The sequence below is a fragment of the Balaenoptera borealis genome, assembly GCF_965194805.1.
Source record: "Balaenoptera borealis genome assembly, chromosome: 15".
Classification (NCBI taxonomy): Eukaryota; Metazoa; Chordata; class Mammalia; order Artiodactyla; family Balaenopteridae; genus Balaenoptera; species Balaenoptera borealis.
This window is the reverse complement of record NC_138871.1, coordinates 10,642,376-10,659,867: the sequence shown is the minus strand read 5'-3', so window position 1 is coordinate 10,659,867 and position 17,492 is coordinate 10,642,376. Positions and strand designations below refer to the sequence as shown.

The 17,492-nt window shown below is 49.2% G+C and overlaps 1 protein-coding gene and 2 long non-coding RNA genes across 18 annotated transcripts in view; 2 read left to right on the top strand and 1 right to left on the bottom strand.

The window, feature by feature from the left end:
- BCL2L11 (BCL2 like 11) overlaps positions 1 to 12,099 on the bottom strand; it is a 153,458-nt gene extending 141,359 nt beyond the window's left edge. For 4 of the 16 annotated variants that reach the window (XR_014234618.1, XR_014234619.1, XM_082356242.1 and 1 more), the window contains exons 1-2: positions 10,372 to 12,094; positions 9,048 to 9,442 (exon numbers count right to left, since the gene is read on the bottom strand). Coding sequence is in view for 11 of the 16 variants with exons in the window: in XM_082356242.1 (XP_082212368.1) it covers positions 9,048 to 9,442; positions 10,372 to 10,634 (658 nt within the window). In the remaining 5 variants the exon portion in view is untranslated. Of the gene's footprint in view, positions 1 to 6,222; positions 6,403 to 7,205; positions 7,262 to 9,047; positions 9,443 to 10,371 lie in introns of all 16 variants that reach the window. The other 12 variants (XM_082356233.1, XM_082356232.1, XR_014234621.1 and 9 more) reach the window with 9 other exon arrangements.
- LOC309611611 overlaps positions 1 to 17,492 on the top strand; it is a 126,583-nt gene that overhangs the window by 85,158 nt on the left and 23,933 nt on the right. The window lies entirely within an intron of this gene.
- Positions 12,370 to 14,773, top strand: LOC309611610. The gene is made up of 2 exons (XR_014234631.1): positions 12,370 to 12,505; positions 13,773 to 14,773. It is a non-coding gene; the product is annotated as an uncharacterized lncRNA (long non-coding RNA).

Here is a 17,492-nt window from a genome sequence, read left to right as displayed (position 1 = left end):
TATAGTTGGGGACTTCAACACTACACTGAGCAGTTGACAGAACTATTAGACAGAAAATCAGCGAAGATATAGAAGAACCAAACAACACAACCAACCAATAAGACTAAATCGACAAATATATAATGAACATGCCAACCAACAAGAGCAGAAGACAGTTTTTTTTTTTTTTTTCAAGCACTCATAGACCATTCACCAAAAACAGACCATATCCTGAGCCGTAAAACAAACCTCAACAAATTCAAAAGAACTGAAATCATACAGAGTATGTTCTTTGACCATACTGGAATCAAATAAGAAAACAATAACAGAAAGACAAGACAGTCTTCACGCACTTGCAAGTGAAACAACACATGTCTAAATAATCTAGGGTCAGAAAGGGAGTCTCAAAGGAAATAAAAAGAAAACATACAGAAGTCAATGGAAATGAAAACACAATATACCAAAACATGTGGGATACAGTTAAAGCAGGAGAGAAGGGAAATTTATGGCACTAAATGCTTGCAGTAGAAAGGTCTCAAAACACTACTCTAAGTTTCTACCCTCAAGAAATTAGGAAAAACAAAACAGACACAAAGCAAACAAAAGAATAATAAAACAACAGAATTGAAAACAGGAAAATAATAGAGAAAAGTCAACAAAACAAAAGGCTGGTTTAAAAAAACAAAACTGGGGAATTCCCTGGTGGTCCAGTGGTTAGGACTCTGTACTTTCACTGCCGTGGGCCCCAGTTTGATCCCTGGTCAGGGAACTAAGATCCCACATGCTGCACGCAGCCAAGAAAAAAAAAAAAAGTGTTTAAAAAAACAAAACTGACGAACTCTGATAAAGATTAAAAAGACTGATAAAGATTAAAAAGTAAGAAAACATAAGTCACCAATATCAGGAATAAAATGGACTATCACAACAGATCCTGTATCCATTTTAAAAGATAATAAGGGAACACTATAAACACTTCATAGGCTCAAAAATTCAACAACTCAGAAGAGATGGACCAATTCCGTGAAAACCACAAAGTACCAAAACTCAACCAAGATGAAACAGATAACCTGAATAGTCCTATAAACACTAAAAAATTGAATTTGTAGTTTAAAAACACCCAGAAAGTAAATCTCCAGGTTCAGATGGTTTCATTAGAGCATCCCACCAAACATTTAAAGAAGAATTAATACCAATTTTACCGAATCTCTTCCAGAATAGAGCAGGAGGGAACACTATGCAACCCACTATTAAGGCCTTGATCAAAGCCAGACAGTCTTAATACAACAGATAAACGCCTCTCATGAACTTAGGCACAAACACCCTCCACAAAATATTAGCAAATTCAATTCAGCAATTATGAAAAGAACTACACCCTGATCAAGAAGGATTTATTCCAGGCATGCAAGGCAGATTAATACTGAAAGTCAACATAACACAGCATATCAACTGGCTAACGTAAGTCACATGATCATATCAATTGATGCAGAATAAATGTTTTATAAAACCCAACATCCATTCATGATAAAAAAACTCTCAGCAACGTAGAAATAAAGAGAAACAACTTGTTCATATTTTTAAAGAGCATCTACAAAATAGCTACTTCATACTTAATGGTTAAAAGACTGAAAGCTTTCCTGTTAAGATCAGGAGAAAAGGCAAAGATGTCTGCTCTCACCACTCCTATTCACCATAGCACTGGAAGTTCTAGCCAGTGCATTAGGGCAAGAAAAAGAAATAAAATACAAATCACAAAGGAAGAAATAAAACTGTGCCTATTTTCAGATTACATGGTTGTCTAGATAGGTCTCCCAAGAAATTTCTGAATTAGAGTTCAACAAGGCTGTAGGATATTAAGAGCAATGCACAAAAATGAACTGCATTTCTATATACTAAAATGAATACATAGAAACTGAAATAAAAAATAACGTACCATTAATAATTTCTCCAAGGTAAATGAAATCTAACAAAATATGCATAAGATGTTTATGCTGAAAATTACAACACCTAAAGACCTCAATACTTGAAGAGACATCCCTGCTTATGGATTACAAGACTTAGCATAGTAAAGAGGCAAATTCTTCTCCAAAGTGACTTACAGGTTTAACAAAATTCCTATCAAAATCCCAGCAGGGGTTTTGGTAGGCACAGACAAGCTTATTCTAAAAATTATATGAAAAGGCACAGGGCCTAGGCTAAAACAATTTTGAAAAAGTAGAATGAAGTCTGAAGAATCACTCTACCCATTATAATGGCTTCATACACAACCACAGTAATAAGACAGTGTGGTATTGGCAGAGGGACAGATACCTCAATTAATGGAACACCAAAGAGAAACTGGAAACAAACCCACACAAACCCGACAACTGATCTTTGACCAAGGTGCAAAGCCATTAGATTGAAAAAGAAAAATCTTTTCAACAAACAGCGCTAGAGCAACTGGGCACCGTAGTCCAAAAGAATAAACACTGACCTAAGTCTCATACCTAACACACAAATTAACTCAACATAAATCAGAGATCTAAGTGTAAAATGTAACACCATAAGACTTCCAGGAAAAAAAGAAAAACCTAGGAAAAAAATTTGGGGACTTAGAGCCTGGTGAAGAGTTCTTAGACCGGACACCAAAAGCATGATCCACAGAAGGAAAAACTGATTAAATGGACTTCATCAAAATTAAAAACTTTTGCTCTATGAAGAGGACAGAAAGACAAGCTACAGATTGGGAGAAGACATTTGTAAATCACATACCTGACAAAGGCGTTGCCTTGACTCTAGAATACATAAAAACTCTCAAAGCTCAAGAGTTAAAAAAAAAAAAAAAAATCCTATTAGAAAATGAGTGAAAGACATGAACAACCATTTCACAGGAGGGTAAACAGAGACAAACATACACAAAATATTCAACATCATTAAAACTACAATGAGATATCATTACGCACAGGTCAGAATGGCTAAAATACAAAATAGTGATTAACACCAAATGCCGGCTAAGATCTGGAAAAAATGGATCTCCCACACATCGCTGATGGAAATATAAAATGGCACAGCCACACTCTGCCAAACTGTTTGGCAGTTTCTTAAAAAACTCGAGTACCGTAGGATCCAACAATTGCACTTCTGGGCATTTATCCCGGAGAAATGAGACTCATGTTCACACAAACACCCACACAGCACAGTTCACAGCGGCAGTTCTGTTGCCCAGGTGAAGCCTTGGTGGCCAGTCTGATGGGTGGCTTCACCAGGAAGACTGTGCCCATGGCCTTCAACTGGCAGCTGCCCAAAGATGTACCACAGGACAATGTGTAACGTCCAATGAAGGCTGGCAAATGCCCCCCAAGTGCCAGCTGTGCCAGGTCCCTGCCAGAGCTGCAAATGGCCCAAATGTCTTTCAACAGGTCAATAGCTAAACTGTAATACATCTAATACACACAGCATCCTGGGTGGATCTCAAAGGTATTATGCTGAGTGAAAAAAGCCAAGCTCAAAATGTCACATATAGTATGACTCTATAGCATACTTGGAAGAACAGAAGTATAGATATGCAGCACAGATTAGTGGCTGTCAGGGGTTAGGGAGCAGGAGGGAGTTGGCTGCGATATACAAAGGTAGCAAGAGAATCCTTGGGATGGAACTGTTCTGGATCTTGACTGTGCTGGTGGTCACACAAACCTACACATCTGATGAAATTGCACACAAGTAAATACAGTCTCACACACACAAATGGAATGCATGTGAAATTGGTGAAATCTGCATAAGGCAGCTGGAGTCTATCAAGGTCATGTGCTGGCTATGATACTGTACTATTTAAACAAGGTGTTGCCATTGTGAGAAACTGGGTAAAGGACACACACATAGGTCCTCTCTGGGTTATTTCTTACAACTGCACGTCAAACTATAATTATCTCACAATAAAGTTCTTTTAAAGATGTAAAACTTTAAAATGTCTAGACAGCTATCAGTTACTAAACTTTGTTTGGAACCAGTAAAGAAAATTTTCCCTCTCTTTCGTCACTTTCTCTCCCCACACAGGACCTACAAAGTGAATTTGTTTCTCTTGTTGTCCAAACGAGTGACCCTGCGGGTCTGAAGGCCAGAACCAGGTCTTCAGCAGAGAAGACTCTATCTCTGTCATCAGGCTCCAGGGCACCATGAGGTGCCCAAGGAACCAAATCACTCCGCCTTCCACCTTTTCAAAGCCTGCATGTACCACAGAGTTTAAAGAGGTGAAACAAAACGGATACTCATATTTGCCTGGAGAACAGATCTACAAAGCTCACTTGATGTTTAAGATGCTTACGAGATTAGGGTAATTACTTTCACTCGTCTAAGTCAACAAAAGCAACCAAAGGAGTAAGTTCCACGGACATGATGTGCTTTGAGTGGAAGAATCAGGTCTGGCTTGCTAAAGCACAAAGCCCGGTCCAGCTCTTCCATCTGCCAGGCCAACCCAACCATTCTGTTAAAACAGAATGCCAGTGGCAGATCTAATTTGAAATTTTTCTAGTAGCCACGCTTAAAAAAAGTAAAAAGAAACCAGTCAAATTAATCTCAAAACAAACTTAATGGCCAACATAGATAGGAAAAGATGCTCAACATGACTAATCATTAGGGAGCTGCAAATCTAAACCACAAGGAGTTATCACCTCACACCTGTTAGAATGGCTATTACCAAAAAGATGAGAGATAACATGCTGGTGAGGATGTGAAGAAAAGGGATACTGTTGGTGGGAATGTAAATTAGTGCAGCCACTGTGGAAAATAGTATGGAGGTTCCTCAAAAAATTAAAAATAGTTCTACCATATGATCCAGCCATCCCACTTCTGGGTACACATCTGAAAGAATTGAAAGCAAGAGCTCAAAGAGACATATGTACATCCATGTTCACAGTAGCATTACTCACAATAGACAAGAGATGAAAGCAACCCAAATGCCCATCGACAGATGAATGGACGAAGAAAATGTGGTCTATACATACAATAGAATATTATTCAGCCTTAAAAAGGAAGGAAATCTGCTTCACATGCTATAGCAGAGATGACCCTTGAGGACATTATGCTAAGTGAAATAAGCTAGTCGGAAAAAGCCAAATACTGTGCGACTCCACTCATGAGGTACCTAGTTAGAGTCTTCAAAATCACAGAGACAGATGGCAGAATGGTGGCTGAAGACCTGGGTGGGAAAGAAAAATGCAGAGGTGCTTTACTGGCTACTGAACTTCAGTTTTGCAGGACGAAAAAGTTCTGAGAACTGAAAGATGTGAAGATACTCAACACGACTAAAGGGTACACTTAGAAACAGTTACGATGGTAAATTTTGTGTTTACCACACACACACACGAAATATATATATATATATATATATATATATATATATATATATATACATTTTAACCCCCATATTCAAAAATCTCAGCATACAATTAATATAAAAATGACTGAGATATTTTACGTTCTTTTTTATATGCTAAGTCTTCAGACTCCAGTGTGTATTGACACTGACTGCACATCTCAGTTTGGATTAGTCCCATTTCAAGTGCTCAGTACTCACGTGTGGTTTCCCCACTGGGCCTGTGCTGGGCTCGACCGTACCTGTCACCCCTACCTGACAAACCTTATAGCTGAATCTAAAGAACAAAACTGTTTTTTTGACAGGTGTTGGCTGGGTCTTCTTCTTGCAAAACCTTTTGGGAAATCTTTATTTTTTTCACATTTTAATTAATTAATTTATTTTTAAATTTACTTATTTATCTTATACAGCAGGTTCTTATTAGTTATCTATTTTAAACATATTAGTGTATACATGTCAATCCCAATCTCCCCCTTTTGGGAAATCTTATTTGTCCCTGGTCAGCTCTATGGAAAGGGCAAAGCTCAAATGATGCTGAACATCTCCCAAGGACCTGCAGGACATCATGCCCCCCCCCCCCACCCTACTCTGAGAGCTCACAGCTTAAAAGAGGGGCTGGTAACCAGCTAAAGCAGGCACAAGATGCTGACGGATGGACGCGAAGAACAATGCAATTAGCTCCCACCCGTGATTTCTGATGTGCCAGGGAACAAGTATAAAGTTTAAGTCATTTACCAAAATGACGTATGAGAGTTGTTAATAACTAGCATTCACCTATATCCTGACCTTTCTCAGCTCTGATTTGCAATTGCTTTGACTACATCTTCAAAGCACGAATTTGTACAGAATTTAGTACACAGTTATATTAAAAATACACACAGAATAAGCACACTCACCAGAAAAGGCACTCGGCAAACCAATACCTCTGTTGGTGATTCTGATTCGAATAATCAGCTCTTCACTGATTAAGAGGGCATTTGTCAAGCTAATCCTCCCAGAGTGTAAACAGAATAGAATTTGGTGAAAGTGAAAAAACTGTCTCTCTCACAGCTGAATATACCATTCTTTGAATATACCTTCAGAAAAATTGAAGACAGGGAGGAAAATAGGAAGACGTTTCTAGTACAAACACCCAACTGCTGTACATCCCAGACAAGAATTTACTTTCTCAGTAGAACAAAGTGCAAGAACTGCCACACACATGCTCTCCACCCCAAGTCACTCAGCAGAAAACTGCTCTGTGGCTAAAGGAAGCCCTAAGGAGGACCTCTTTCTAACCTCACATTTGTGCTGCACTGGTTGAAACCAATATAATGACTTCTTTGTGAAAAACGTATTTTGCAGTAAATTATCAAAAGCTTCACTGTAGATCTTAATGGACATGGCTGAGTAAGGAGTACTAAACACGGCTATGTTTAGAGAACCCAAATTTACCAACTCAGCGTATTTCAGTGGTCGCTGGGCACTGAACTATTTTAAGAATAGCCAGGGAAAAAAGTTACAGACTACAAAGGGTGCAAATTTTTTTCTTTAATTTAACACACTCACATCTAAATCCCCTCGTCCCACCAGCAATTCCTCCCTCCCCCCATCCCACCTCCTCCCCCCACCCCACCCAAACAAATCTCGCAAGAACTTAATACTGAAAACTTACCTTGGTGCGTTAACTTCAGACAAACCCCTCAGAACTTATCATTTAATCCTATGCATTAAACTCTAAGTTATCTCACCAACCTACGGGAACGTAGTTAATACTATAAAATTACACCTCGAGATCCATTACTTTACACTTCACAGGTAAAACCATAACTTTGCTTAATAATTTAGATTGTGATCTCTCTAAAGCTCTACATCTGTCATCTCAAGTAACGGTGCTTACCTTATAATTTGCTTGCTAAATGGCACGTCACCAAAAAAAAGCATTCATGCCTATCCCTATTAAAAAAAAAAAAAAGAAAGAAAACAAAACACTACCTCACTCACTATTCCTGGTTAAGGAAGGAATATTCCAGGGAAGGAGCAACTATTTCCACGCACTAAGCCACCTGATACAGAGGTCTGCACGGAAAAACTATAATGGCTTCCAGAGGATCCTTAAAATACATGGGGTTTTAAACACGCACACCATAAGGCCCCATTAATTCATTTAGTAACTCATTTACTTGTAAGTCCTCATATAGTCAAGAGCATTTTCAAGGGCAGAAAAACATATGCAAGCACCAAGACCTTCTAAGGCTAAAATGAGCTCAGGAGTAGCAATAACTAAAGTAACAGTAATAATAAAACTTCCAGCTCCTTTCCCGAAGGAGGGGTCCTAAGAAAGCATTTAGCAGGAGACACGCAGCCAACATGTATAGCTGCTGGTATTTTTGTCATTTGTCTGCCACTTCCGAGGTGTGCCCAACCTCTGACAAAGGACCGAGGTCCTGAGGTTCTTACTAACTCTGCAACATGGGGACGGACCTGCACGGTTTACTGCACTGAAGATTATGAAGACTGAAGTCTACTGTATTTGCAAAACTAAGATTTGTCATGTGTTCCAACAGTTACGTGGCTACTCTGATGATTTTGTTTTAGTTAGCCTTTGGCATGGTAAGTATCACCTATGTTTTAATAGGATCTATGCTGGATTTCTTAATTGGAAACACTGCCAACTTACTTGTATCTCTTTAACGCAGAAGGGCTAATCTGGACAAATGGTAAATGAGAGTCTAGTGAATCCTGATCAAGACATGAACCTTTTCCACTACTGGGGAACAGCGATTTGAACCGACACACTCACCCCTTGATCAGGGTGGTGAGGACTCTGCATACTCAAAGCCATACCCTGGAGGCTCAAGGATCAAATCAAGCCCGCAGATGTTTTTATTTGGCTTACACAGTGCTTTCAAAGTTCTAAACAAGTTGCCAAAGCATCAGGAGATTTGGCATCAAAGTCTGCATTCTTGGATTATCTGGCCCTATAGGAAAACCTACCACCTTGAGACCACACACCCTCACAGCCCCAACTGGGAGCAGCCAAATGGACAAGAGCAAACGCTCTCCAAGCTGCCATAATCCCCACCAGGTCAGTTCCCTCACCGATGGGATTGCCAGATTTTTCTGGGCATTTACGTTTGCCACTCTTCCTTCAGACTCTGAAACTATCTTTAATCCCTGAAATAAAAACCCGCAATCTAATCTTATTAGTACTATGTCCAAACCCTCCAAGCAAACAAAATAAGCCCAAACAGGAACCTGAGTAGAAAACAAAATATTTTCATGGTTCTATGGTGGTAATGCTGATATGAACTATTTCATCTTCTTAAAATGTCATTTTTGAAAACGATTCACCTGTCTCATCCCTTCTTCCACACTTTCGGTTAGGTTATTACTCTATCTGCCGTAACTGATTGAGTCCCTTTCAAGCAGAATGTCATTAATGAGGAAATCTTAGTGGTTAGGACAACATGCCACAGTTAGATACTTTAATGAAGGCACCAGGGGTTCGAGATATACTGCCCAATAGGCTGATGCTTGGACCTCAACTCATCGCTGCCACAAAACTTGGTAACGTGTTTTTTAAATGTTGGTTGGATGTTTTGACGTATGCGTCATTCCCAACAAAACATGGAAAATATCTGTAAAAGGATTCTCAAAGGGGGCTTTAAATGTTACACACAGCCTCTGGACAGAGTCAAGCAACCACACGTGCACTGCTGCTCCCCCGGGCATTGCTTACCCATCGCACTGAGATAATGGTTGAAGGCCTGGCAAGGAGGACTTGGGGTTTGTGTTGATTTGTCACAACTCATGGGTGCCGGGCTCCTGTCTGTGTCAAAAGAGAAATACCCACTGGAGGATCGAGACAGCAGGGAAGATCTTCTCACGAAGATGAAAAGCGGGGATCTGGTAGCGAAAGGGCCGGGACTGGCCGGTGGGGCCAGTGGGCCCTGCGGGCTGCCTTGGGGGCAGCGGTCCCCTTCTCCTTCGGGATTACCTTGCCGCTCTGTCTGTAGAGAGATGGGGGCCCCAGGCCTGAGCTGAGGAGGCCTTTCGGCAGGCTGCAATTGTCCACCTTCTCTGTCACACTCAGAACTTACATCGGAAGGTTGCTTTGCCATTTGGTCTTTTTTTCTGCAAGGAAAATTAAAACTAGGGTTATCTTAAGCAAAATAATAATTACAACGAATACCCAAATGGGCAGACTTTCACCTATTCTTGAAAAATCGTTAGAATTAATGCCCAACACTTTAACACTGTCATTGCTTATATAGGAATAGTTTTCCATACGCTCTTCCAAATAATAATAAAAATAACCTGCATAACAAAGGTATCATTATCTTTGTTTGGGGGGGGGTGAGGTGGGGAGGAGGGACTAAACTCCCTACCACCAAACAAAACACAGCAACAATGTCAATTACTAGTGGAACTGGTGCTCTACCACCACACACACACACACACACACATACACACACACGTTTTACGAGAGGCTGCTTGTTTGAGATCTATTCACATGTGCTCTTTGCTCAGGCCCGACTAGAGTAAGTCAGAAACTCCCAGCGGGCTCTGATTTCCCGGGATCAGATACAGCGCTGGAGCCCAGGAGCGGGCGCAGATGCAGCGATTGCAGGCGGCTGGCCGCGTTCCCCGCTCCGGCCCCATTGTTCTGCCGAAAGTGCTGAGGACAGCAAGTCTGGGGAAGGTTTGGCAAGGGCCGTCAGTCGTAGTAAGTGCGTCACAATAGAGTTTGTAACTCAGCGCGGCTCGGCCCAGCCGGGCTGCGGCTCTCCGCCCGCCCGAGGTCCCTCCCGCTCCCGGCTCGCGCGCCCCTCCTCCGGCTGCGGGGCGGGGGGGCAGCGCGCCACACCGAACTCGCCGGAACTTCTCCGAGGTACACCCGCACTGTTAGGTGCACACCTCCAAATGGGAGGGGGTCCCCAAAGCCGTGCCCTGGCGACCCCTGCAAAGTCCACAAGTAACTCCGCACGCTGGGCGGCATCGGGGCGCGCGGCTCCCGTACCCCATAGACTCTCCCCTCCGAAGGCAATCAGGCCGAAACTCACGTTCGCCCCTTCCCTTCCGAGCGTCGCGTCCGGGCCGGGGCCCGGCGGCGCCCAGCCCGCGCCCTTCGCCGACCCGGAGCCCCCTGACCGTCAACACGAAGGCGGTCCGGGAGACAAAGCCCGGGACTCGCGGTCGGAGCGCCCGGGGCAGCGGAGAGCCTGCAACTCGCCGCCCGTCCGCTGCCGCGCTCCGCCGGGCAGCTGAAGGCTCCGCACGCCGCGTCTCTGGTCCGCGCTGCCCCGGCCGCAGCCGCCGGGAACATCCTCCGCCTCCTCCCGCTCCTCCCCTCGCGCACTGCGCCCACCGCCGCCGGCACCGCCGACCTCCCCGCGCCGCTGGCGCCGGGTGCCCGCGCTCCCAATTGGCCCTCGTGCGGTCGCTCCGCGCCACAGCCAATCGCCTGCGGCGGCGGGGGCGGCGCCTGCCCGACAGGCCGCCAAAGGCCAGGCGATTGTTGACAAACTCGCCTCCGAAAGCGGCTCCGGCCGTCGCTGCGGCGGTAGCCGCGGCGAAGGTTTCCGCGGCCTCGGGGCCGGAGGCTGCCGAGGCTACCCCGCCCCGCCCCTCCGCCAGTCCGGTCGCCGCGCGCGCCTCCGCAGCTCCCGCCGCGCCCAGCAGCCAGTCACCTGGAGACAAAACAGGACCCTCACGGCCGGCCCCAGACTCCAGTCCCAGCAGCCGACCCCCACCCAGGCCCGCTAGGGTGCGGACCCCAAAGGTCACCCCCTCCCCAGCTGTAGCCCCCATCCTTCTCCAACTTCCTCCCTCTTTCTCCCCGTGCACCACGGGACACGCACCAAATCTGAGCGGCTACCACTGGCCACCGACGCGCATTTCCGCGCGCACCCGTGACCACCGCAGACAAGGAACACATCCATAGCCCCATCCCCGGTGTCCGGCGGGCCTTCCACTACCTGCGCCAACCCCGAGTAACAAGCCCCCGAGGGCACGGCACTGCCAGCCAGCACTGCGCTCGGGCACGCCCGAATCGCTAAGACGGTCTGGCCCCACGGTCCGGGCAGGTTCTACAGCCAGCGGCTGGTCCATCGCGTGGCCCCAGCGGTCGGAGGAGGCTCTCTGTCTCTCGCTGTCTGTGGATCGTGCGTCTGGCATCGTCCGCAGGGCGCCTGCACACCGGACAGGACCCCCAGACACGTCCGAGAGAGAGGACGAACGCATTAGTTGCCCAAAACGTCGGCCTGAACGGGTAAAAGGAAAAGCCGAGTCCCGTCAGTTTAATCACCATCACTGTTCCATAAATCCTTCACAGCGGGCCCGCGCCCGAGAAAAGCCGAGACGCGAGACCGGCTCGTACCTCGCGGCAGCTACTCGTGCGCCGCCAGGGCGGGCGGGCGGCGCGACTTCACGGCTGGGCGCGCAGCCCAGTCCGGCGCGGCGGCCCCCAGCTCCCGGGCCAGTGCGGAGAGCACGCGCTGCCTCTCCCAACCGGCCCGGAGACGCTTCACCACCCCCGCGCGCCGCATCTCCGCCCGAGCCGTACTTAGACTAACTGCTCGCAGCCTCGGTGCGGACGACCCCTCCCCAAAGAGGACCTGCCTGGGGAGGGAACTCGACCCTCACTGGTGACCGCCTCCTGCCGCCCGACAAGCCGGACGGGGACGCGCGCCTCTGCCTGCACGTGCGCGGGAAGCGGGCTGGAGGTGGCGCCGTGCTGGCTCCCGCGCCAATCTTCCATCAGTACCCAGTCTGCTCCCCGGGATTCGGAAGTATTTACCTTGCGTTTCTCGGTCCGAGAGTCAGAGTCAGACATTGGGGGGACTAGAGCCAGGGGAAGGGCACCGAGGCGGTAGCGGCGGCGGCGGCGGCAGGAGCGAGGCGAATCCAGCAATCTGAAGCGATGCTGGCCTCAAAGGGCAGGGCGCTCAGGACGGCTGAGAGAATTTGGTGACGGTGGCGGCGACGAGGGACGCAGCGCTCCCGCAAACTCGAAACCTGGAGGCTGCGCGGAGCGAAATGAAACCTGCGCGGCTTTGCTCCCCAGCTCATGCTGGAGGCCCCGCGCTCGCGCCCAATCACCGTGGGCCCCGCCCCCGCTAAGTCCCGCCCGGCGCGCGGGCTGGCAAGCCCCGCCCCCGCGGCGCCGCGGCCGCCGGCGCTTGCAGGCACGGACAGGTAAAGGCGGGGGTGTCCCTGCTGGGTTCCCAGCTGCGCGCGCCGCCGTCCCTGCCCCTGCCGGGCGTGTTTACTGGAGTGACTTGGGCTGCGGACTGCTCTGTGCGCACCCATCCCCCACCCCAAAGTGTGCCCTCTCCTCTCTTCCCCGCCGCCAACCCCCCACCCCCCGCCCCGGCAATCCAGTGGTGGCCACGGCGTGCGCGTGGAACAGAGGGGGTGCTCCGGCCACACTCGGAGCCAGGCCCGGCCGCTGCCGCCAGCGGAAAGCCTCAGGAGGCGCCCCTGAGCCCAGGCTCTGCCTCGGGAGTTTCTCTCAGCCGCCCTGGGGCAGGCGCCAGGACTGGGTGGGTCCTCGGGAACGCGCGGGGCGTCTCTGAGCTCTCCTCCCTTCCAGATTCTGGGGGTCCGCGTGGGACCCCCATCCGCAGACTGCTCATCTTCCTCGCCCTCGCTTCACGCGGTACTTTTTAGGCGCCCTCTCTAAGCCACCCCGCAGGGGCACCTAGTTTTTCTCCCGCGCCGAACCTCCGGTAAGAGGCATAGACTTTGGTGGGGAGTTGAGAAAAGGGCCAGGAGCGATCCCCGGAGGCGTTTTTTCCGCAGCCCGGGTGCGAGGCGGGAAGCGAGTGAGCGCAGAGCAGGTGAAATAGGGAAATGAAAAAAGAACTCAAAAAAAAAAATCATTTTAAGAAAAAAGGACTGAGAAGAGTCGTGGTCTCCAGGTGGGAGAGAGGATGGTGCCTCGGCTTGGTTGGGATACTCGAGATTTGTTGGGCTCTCAGAGAACCGTCCAGGAACCGTCCCTGGGCGTGTTACGGCCAGAGAAGACGGCGCCGTGGAGAGCAGTAGGGAGAGCGCAATACCCCCCACCCTTCCTCCCTGCGCGTCCCCATCCCCCTTGTCCTTGGTGTCCGAAGGCCCCACTCCCGCTCCTTCCCCGGAAGACCGAACTCCGTGCACACCCTGGGCCTCCTCTAGGTCCGCACCCCTATCTGACATTTAAATGCGCACCCTGCATTCCCACTTCTGCCCTTCCCTGGGCTCCCCTGGGTTTGAGAGGCCCGCAGCGGAGTAGTGGGGGGCAAATCGGTTGGGAGATGGAACATCCCGCCGCGGGAGAAACCAGGCTAGATGGACTACAGACTCAATTTAGGGGCCTCCCTAACCCGCACCCCAGAAGGGTGCCTCGGTGCAGAGAAGCAAGACAGTGAGGAGTCGTCCCGCCGTCTGGCCACCTTGGTTAATTGTTATGTTTTGTAAGCAGATGCAGAACGTCAGCGTGGCAACACAGCCCCGGGTCAAAGTCTCCTCGGCGCATCCTCCCGATAGTCCTTAGCGAGGTGAAGGAGGCCAAGGGTTTCTGGAGGGGCTTGAGAACGCGCGCCGGGCTCCACCCCGGGGATTTCGCTGCAGGAGGGAAGGGACGCGGGTGTGGATGTGGCGAAGTAGACGCAGAGGCGAGAGGTCTACAATGCCCGCATCTGGAGCTCCCGTAAGTGGTTACAGGTGGCGGCCGCAGGCAAACTCTGCGCCTTAACCGCCTATCGTGGCACCCGGGGAAAAGAGACCAACCTGCTCTGCGGGAGAGGAGCCCCAAACCCGCCGCGCGCCCGAGTGCTCCGCGCTCTCCGTGGAGTTGGACGACGCAGACAGGGACCGGAAAAGAACCACACAGAAAAAACCCTGATGGTTGTCTTCTGCTTCTGTGCAGCTCGGCCGCCCCCGCGTCGTCTGCTCCAGTGACCCTGTGAACACTAAAAAAAAAAAAAAAAAAAAAGGAGTCGGGGAAAGCAACCGTCTAAATGCTCTTATTTGGGGCACAAGCAGGAGGTCGGCTCGGAGGCGGCAGTTCGTGCAACCCAGACTGTGCTGGGGAGCTTCGGCCGAGCGCCTGGCATCGGGTGACCACGAGCCCTTTCCGCCCTCTCCCGCAGAGTCCGAGTCTAGAGAAGGGCGGGTGGGCGTTAGGTCTCCGCTCTGGTCCTGGATGTCGCCTTTGCAGACACAAGCAGAGCGGTGTCCCCTCCTGCCTCCTCCACGAGATGTGGAGAGGGAGAACGGAGGATGGCTTGGACTGAAAGCAAGAATGAAGTCGGGCGACATCTACGGCCCTCGCTGGAACCACAGGCGTCGCCGGCGTGGTTTCTCCAAGTTCCGAAACCAACTTAACTGCAGTGTATTGCCCTGCTCCACCTCCCCGTCCTCTGCAAGCAGCGGGAGCCTTCCTAACGCTTAATTTCTTTATTAAACTTTAGCTGTATCTTTGCTCGTCTCAAGAATAGATTACACATTCATTCGGTCAAAACGTTTTCTGCGCTTTGTCTTGCGGCCCCTCCGGAAGCTGCCTGCCCTGGAGGGACGAGCCCGGGTTCGTGCTTTGCCCAGAGCAATACTCCAGGCTCACACTTCCCTCTCTCCTCTTGTGTATTTCCTCGCGGAGCCCAAGGGGGCTGGAAAAGCATCACTTGCTGGACTGAACCTTTGCCCGCGGGTGTTTGATTTTCATAGTTTTCTTTCTTTCCACCCAGCACAACAGTCTTCCCAAATCACTGGGAATCTGAGTCACCACTGACAGCGGGAGACCTTTGGTGGCAACCGGTTCTGGAGCGCGCTCGAAGAGGAGCCCACTCTCTCTAGGGCGATCTGGTGACTTAGGCGGCAGAGGGCATGGCCCGGCCAGTCGTGGTTACAAGGAGAGGATAAAACGCCACACTCTCGGGGCTGCCACCTGGCTCCCTTTCCCAACAGCCGTAGTGCGCCTCGCCAGCCTCAGCGGGACCCCCACCGCACGACCAAAATCCCTGAGGGCCGCGGCCCAGCACGTGCCAGCCGGCCTCGGGCCCCAGCTCCGGGCGTCTGAGAAGCGTTCTGGCAGCTGCCGGCGGGCCACCACCCTTCCCGCCGCCCCCGCTATAACTTGGCTCCCAGCTTGGGCCGCGGAGACCGCGCTCCTTCCCGGGCCGGGGGATGCTGCGGTGCTGGGTAGAAGGCCCAGGAGGCCGTCGGGTCGGCGATTCCAGCGATTGGTGCGTGGAGGGAGGTGTGTGGGAGGTTAAAGGCGGAGATCCCCCTCAGGGCATCATCCTTCAGTGAGCTGCACAAATAGAGCAACTGCAAAACACGACACAAAGGGACGGGTCAGATGTTGGCTCACTCATAGCGATTTAGTGCCAGCGGCTGTACGCCCACCGCCGAAGCCCCGGCCCGCCGAGCAGCCGCCGACACTAGTTTCCCTTCCGATTTCCCGGGACCCAGGAGGGTAGGGGCTGTTGGTCACCGTCACAGCCTTTTTCCTCTTAGAAATTCCTAACTCTGACACTTAGTCTGGCAGAAGCCCGCTTATTCCGTGAAGGGGTACGGGTGGGCTCCAAGTTAGCTGGCAGCCGGAGACCAAAATCAGACTTTATCAACTTTCCCCTTTGCAGCCCTTCTCTCTCCACCCCTTCGCTGCCCTCCGATCCCCTTCCCCCCACCTCTCCTCCAGTTCTTTCCCTTTTCCTCCATTCCACCTCTGGAGTGCCTGGGGTGCCACCCTCTGGCGTACAGAGGCAACTGAACAGGAAGAGCGTTAGAACAGGTGAAGCAGAGGAGACCTGCCCCAGTTCTGTCGGGACGAGCACCTCCCACCCCTGGCTGGCAGCAGGCCATCGTTCCTGAAACACCAGCACAACGGGACTGGGGGGACCAAGACCGGGCACTGGCACCTTTGTGTGCCTTCCACCTGGCTGCTGCGGGAAATCTACCTGTGGGAAGTTAGCACAAAAGAAGCCCACTGACACCCTCCATGTTCTGACAACCTTTGGAAGGCACGGATGAGTCTTCCTTGCAGAAAGGAGAGGGAAATGCAGGCCAGTGATTTTGGAGGAGCTGCATCGAGTGTGTTTTTATTTCATTTTCCATGGTTTAGGTGCCAGGAGAAAGAAAAAAAAAAAAAAAGCTCTCAAAAATAATAGATTGTTTTCCTAAACCTCGACCAGGGCAAGATAGAAGAACTGCTTTCCTTTCCACTTACCAGCTATGCGCTTTACTCCTCCATTTTTCAAGTTTTCAGCCAGCCGTAAATTTCTTTCGCTCGCCAAATTAGTTAGCCCCCAGGTTTTTACGGTTTATTTTTATGGTTTTAAATACATTGCTTAACACCAGCCCCACCTTTGCCCTCATGGTGGTGGTCATCGCTGAGCTGCACTAATGCTGTAAAGACTACACGTCTTTGCAGCAGTTCAAAACGCCATTTCAGGTGTTCAGAGACAATGAGAGTAGGGCCCCCAAAAGAGGGGTGGGGTAGGGTGGGGGAAGAGCATGAATTTTAATAGTCCAACAATCCCTCTTCCCTTACAGCGTGCTCTATTACATCAGTAATTTCTAATGAAAACCTTCATTCTTTACACACTGTGGTTAAGCATCATCAAATCAGTACTGAAAAGACTTTGATCATATTTGCAAGATGCACTATGATGAACTTTCACTGACCAAGATTTCAAAGTCTGTAATTAATACTCCTGACAAATCCCTGACTAATCTGTCAACTCTCAATGTCTCTACCCACACAGTTCAAAACCATGAGATGGTGTACAAATCCCTAAACTTTCCACGTATTGTAATATCATTATTCAAGACAATTTTTCCTTTGGGTTAGCATTGTGAAACTCAACCAGTTTTGTCATCTATTCCGCAACAGGGGAAATTCAATTATTCGAATGAGCACTGTGTAGAAGAGAAAATGGGTTTGGTCTGCCTGATGCCGAACACAGAATAAGGGTCCAGAGGTAGAAATTGCAGGAGGCAGGTTTCTATTCGATATTTTTACACCTTTAAGAGTGAGAATAAAGTAGATTTTTTTATGAAAAAGGAATCCAGTGGCTGGTGAAAAAGAGTGTTTCCTTGCATGTAAGTGTTCAGACACCAAACCCTCCAAAGACACTCTAAAGAGGAATACTGGATTGACCGAGAAGACTGTTGATTGCTAAGATTCGTTCTAAACCTG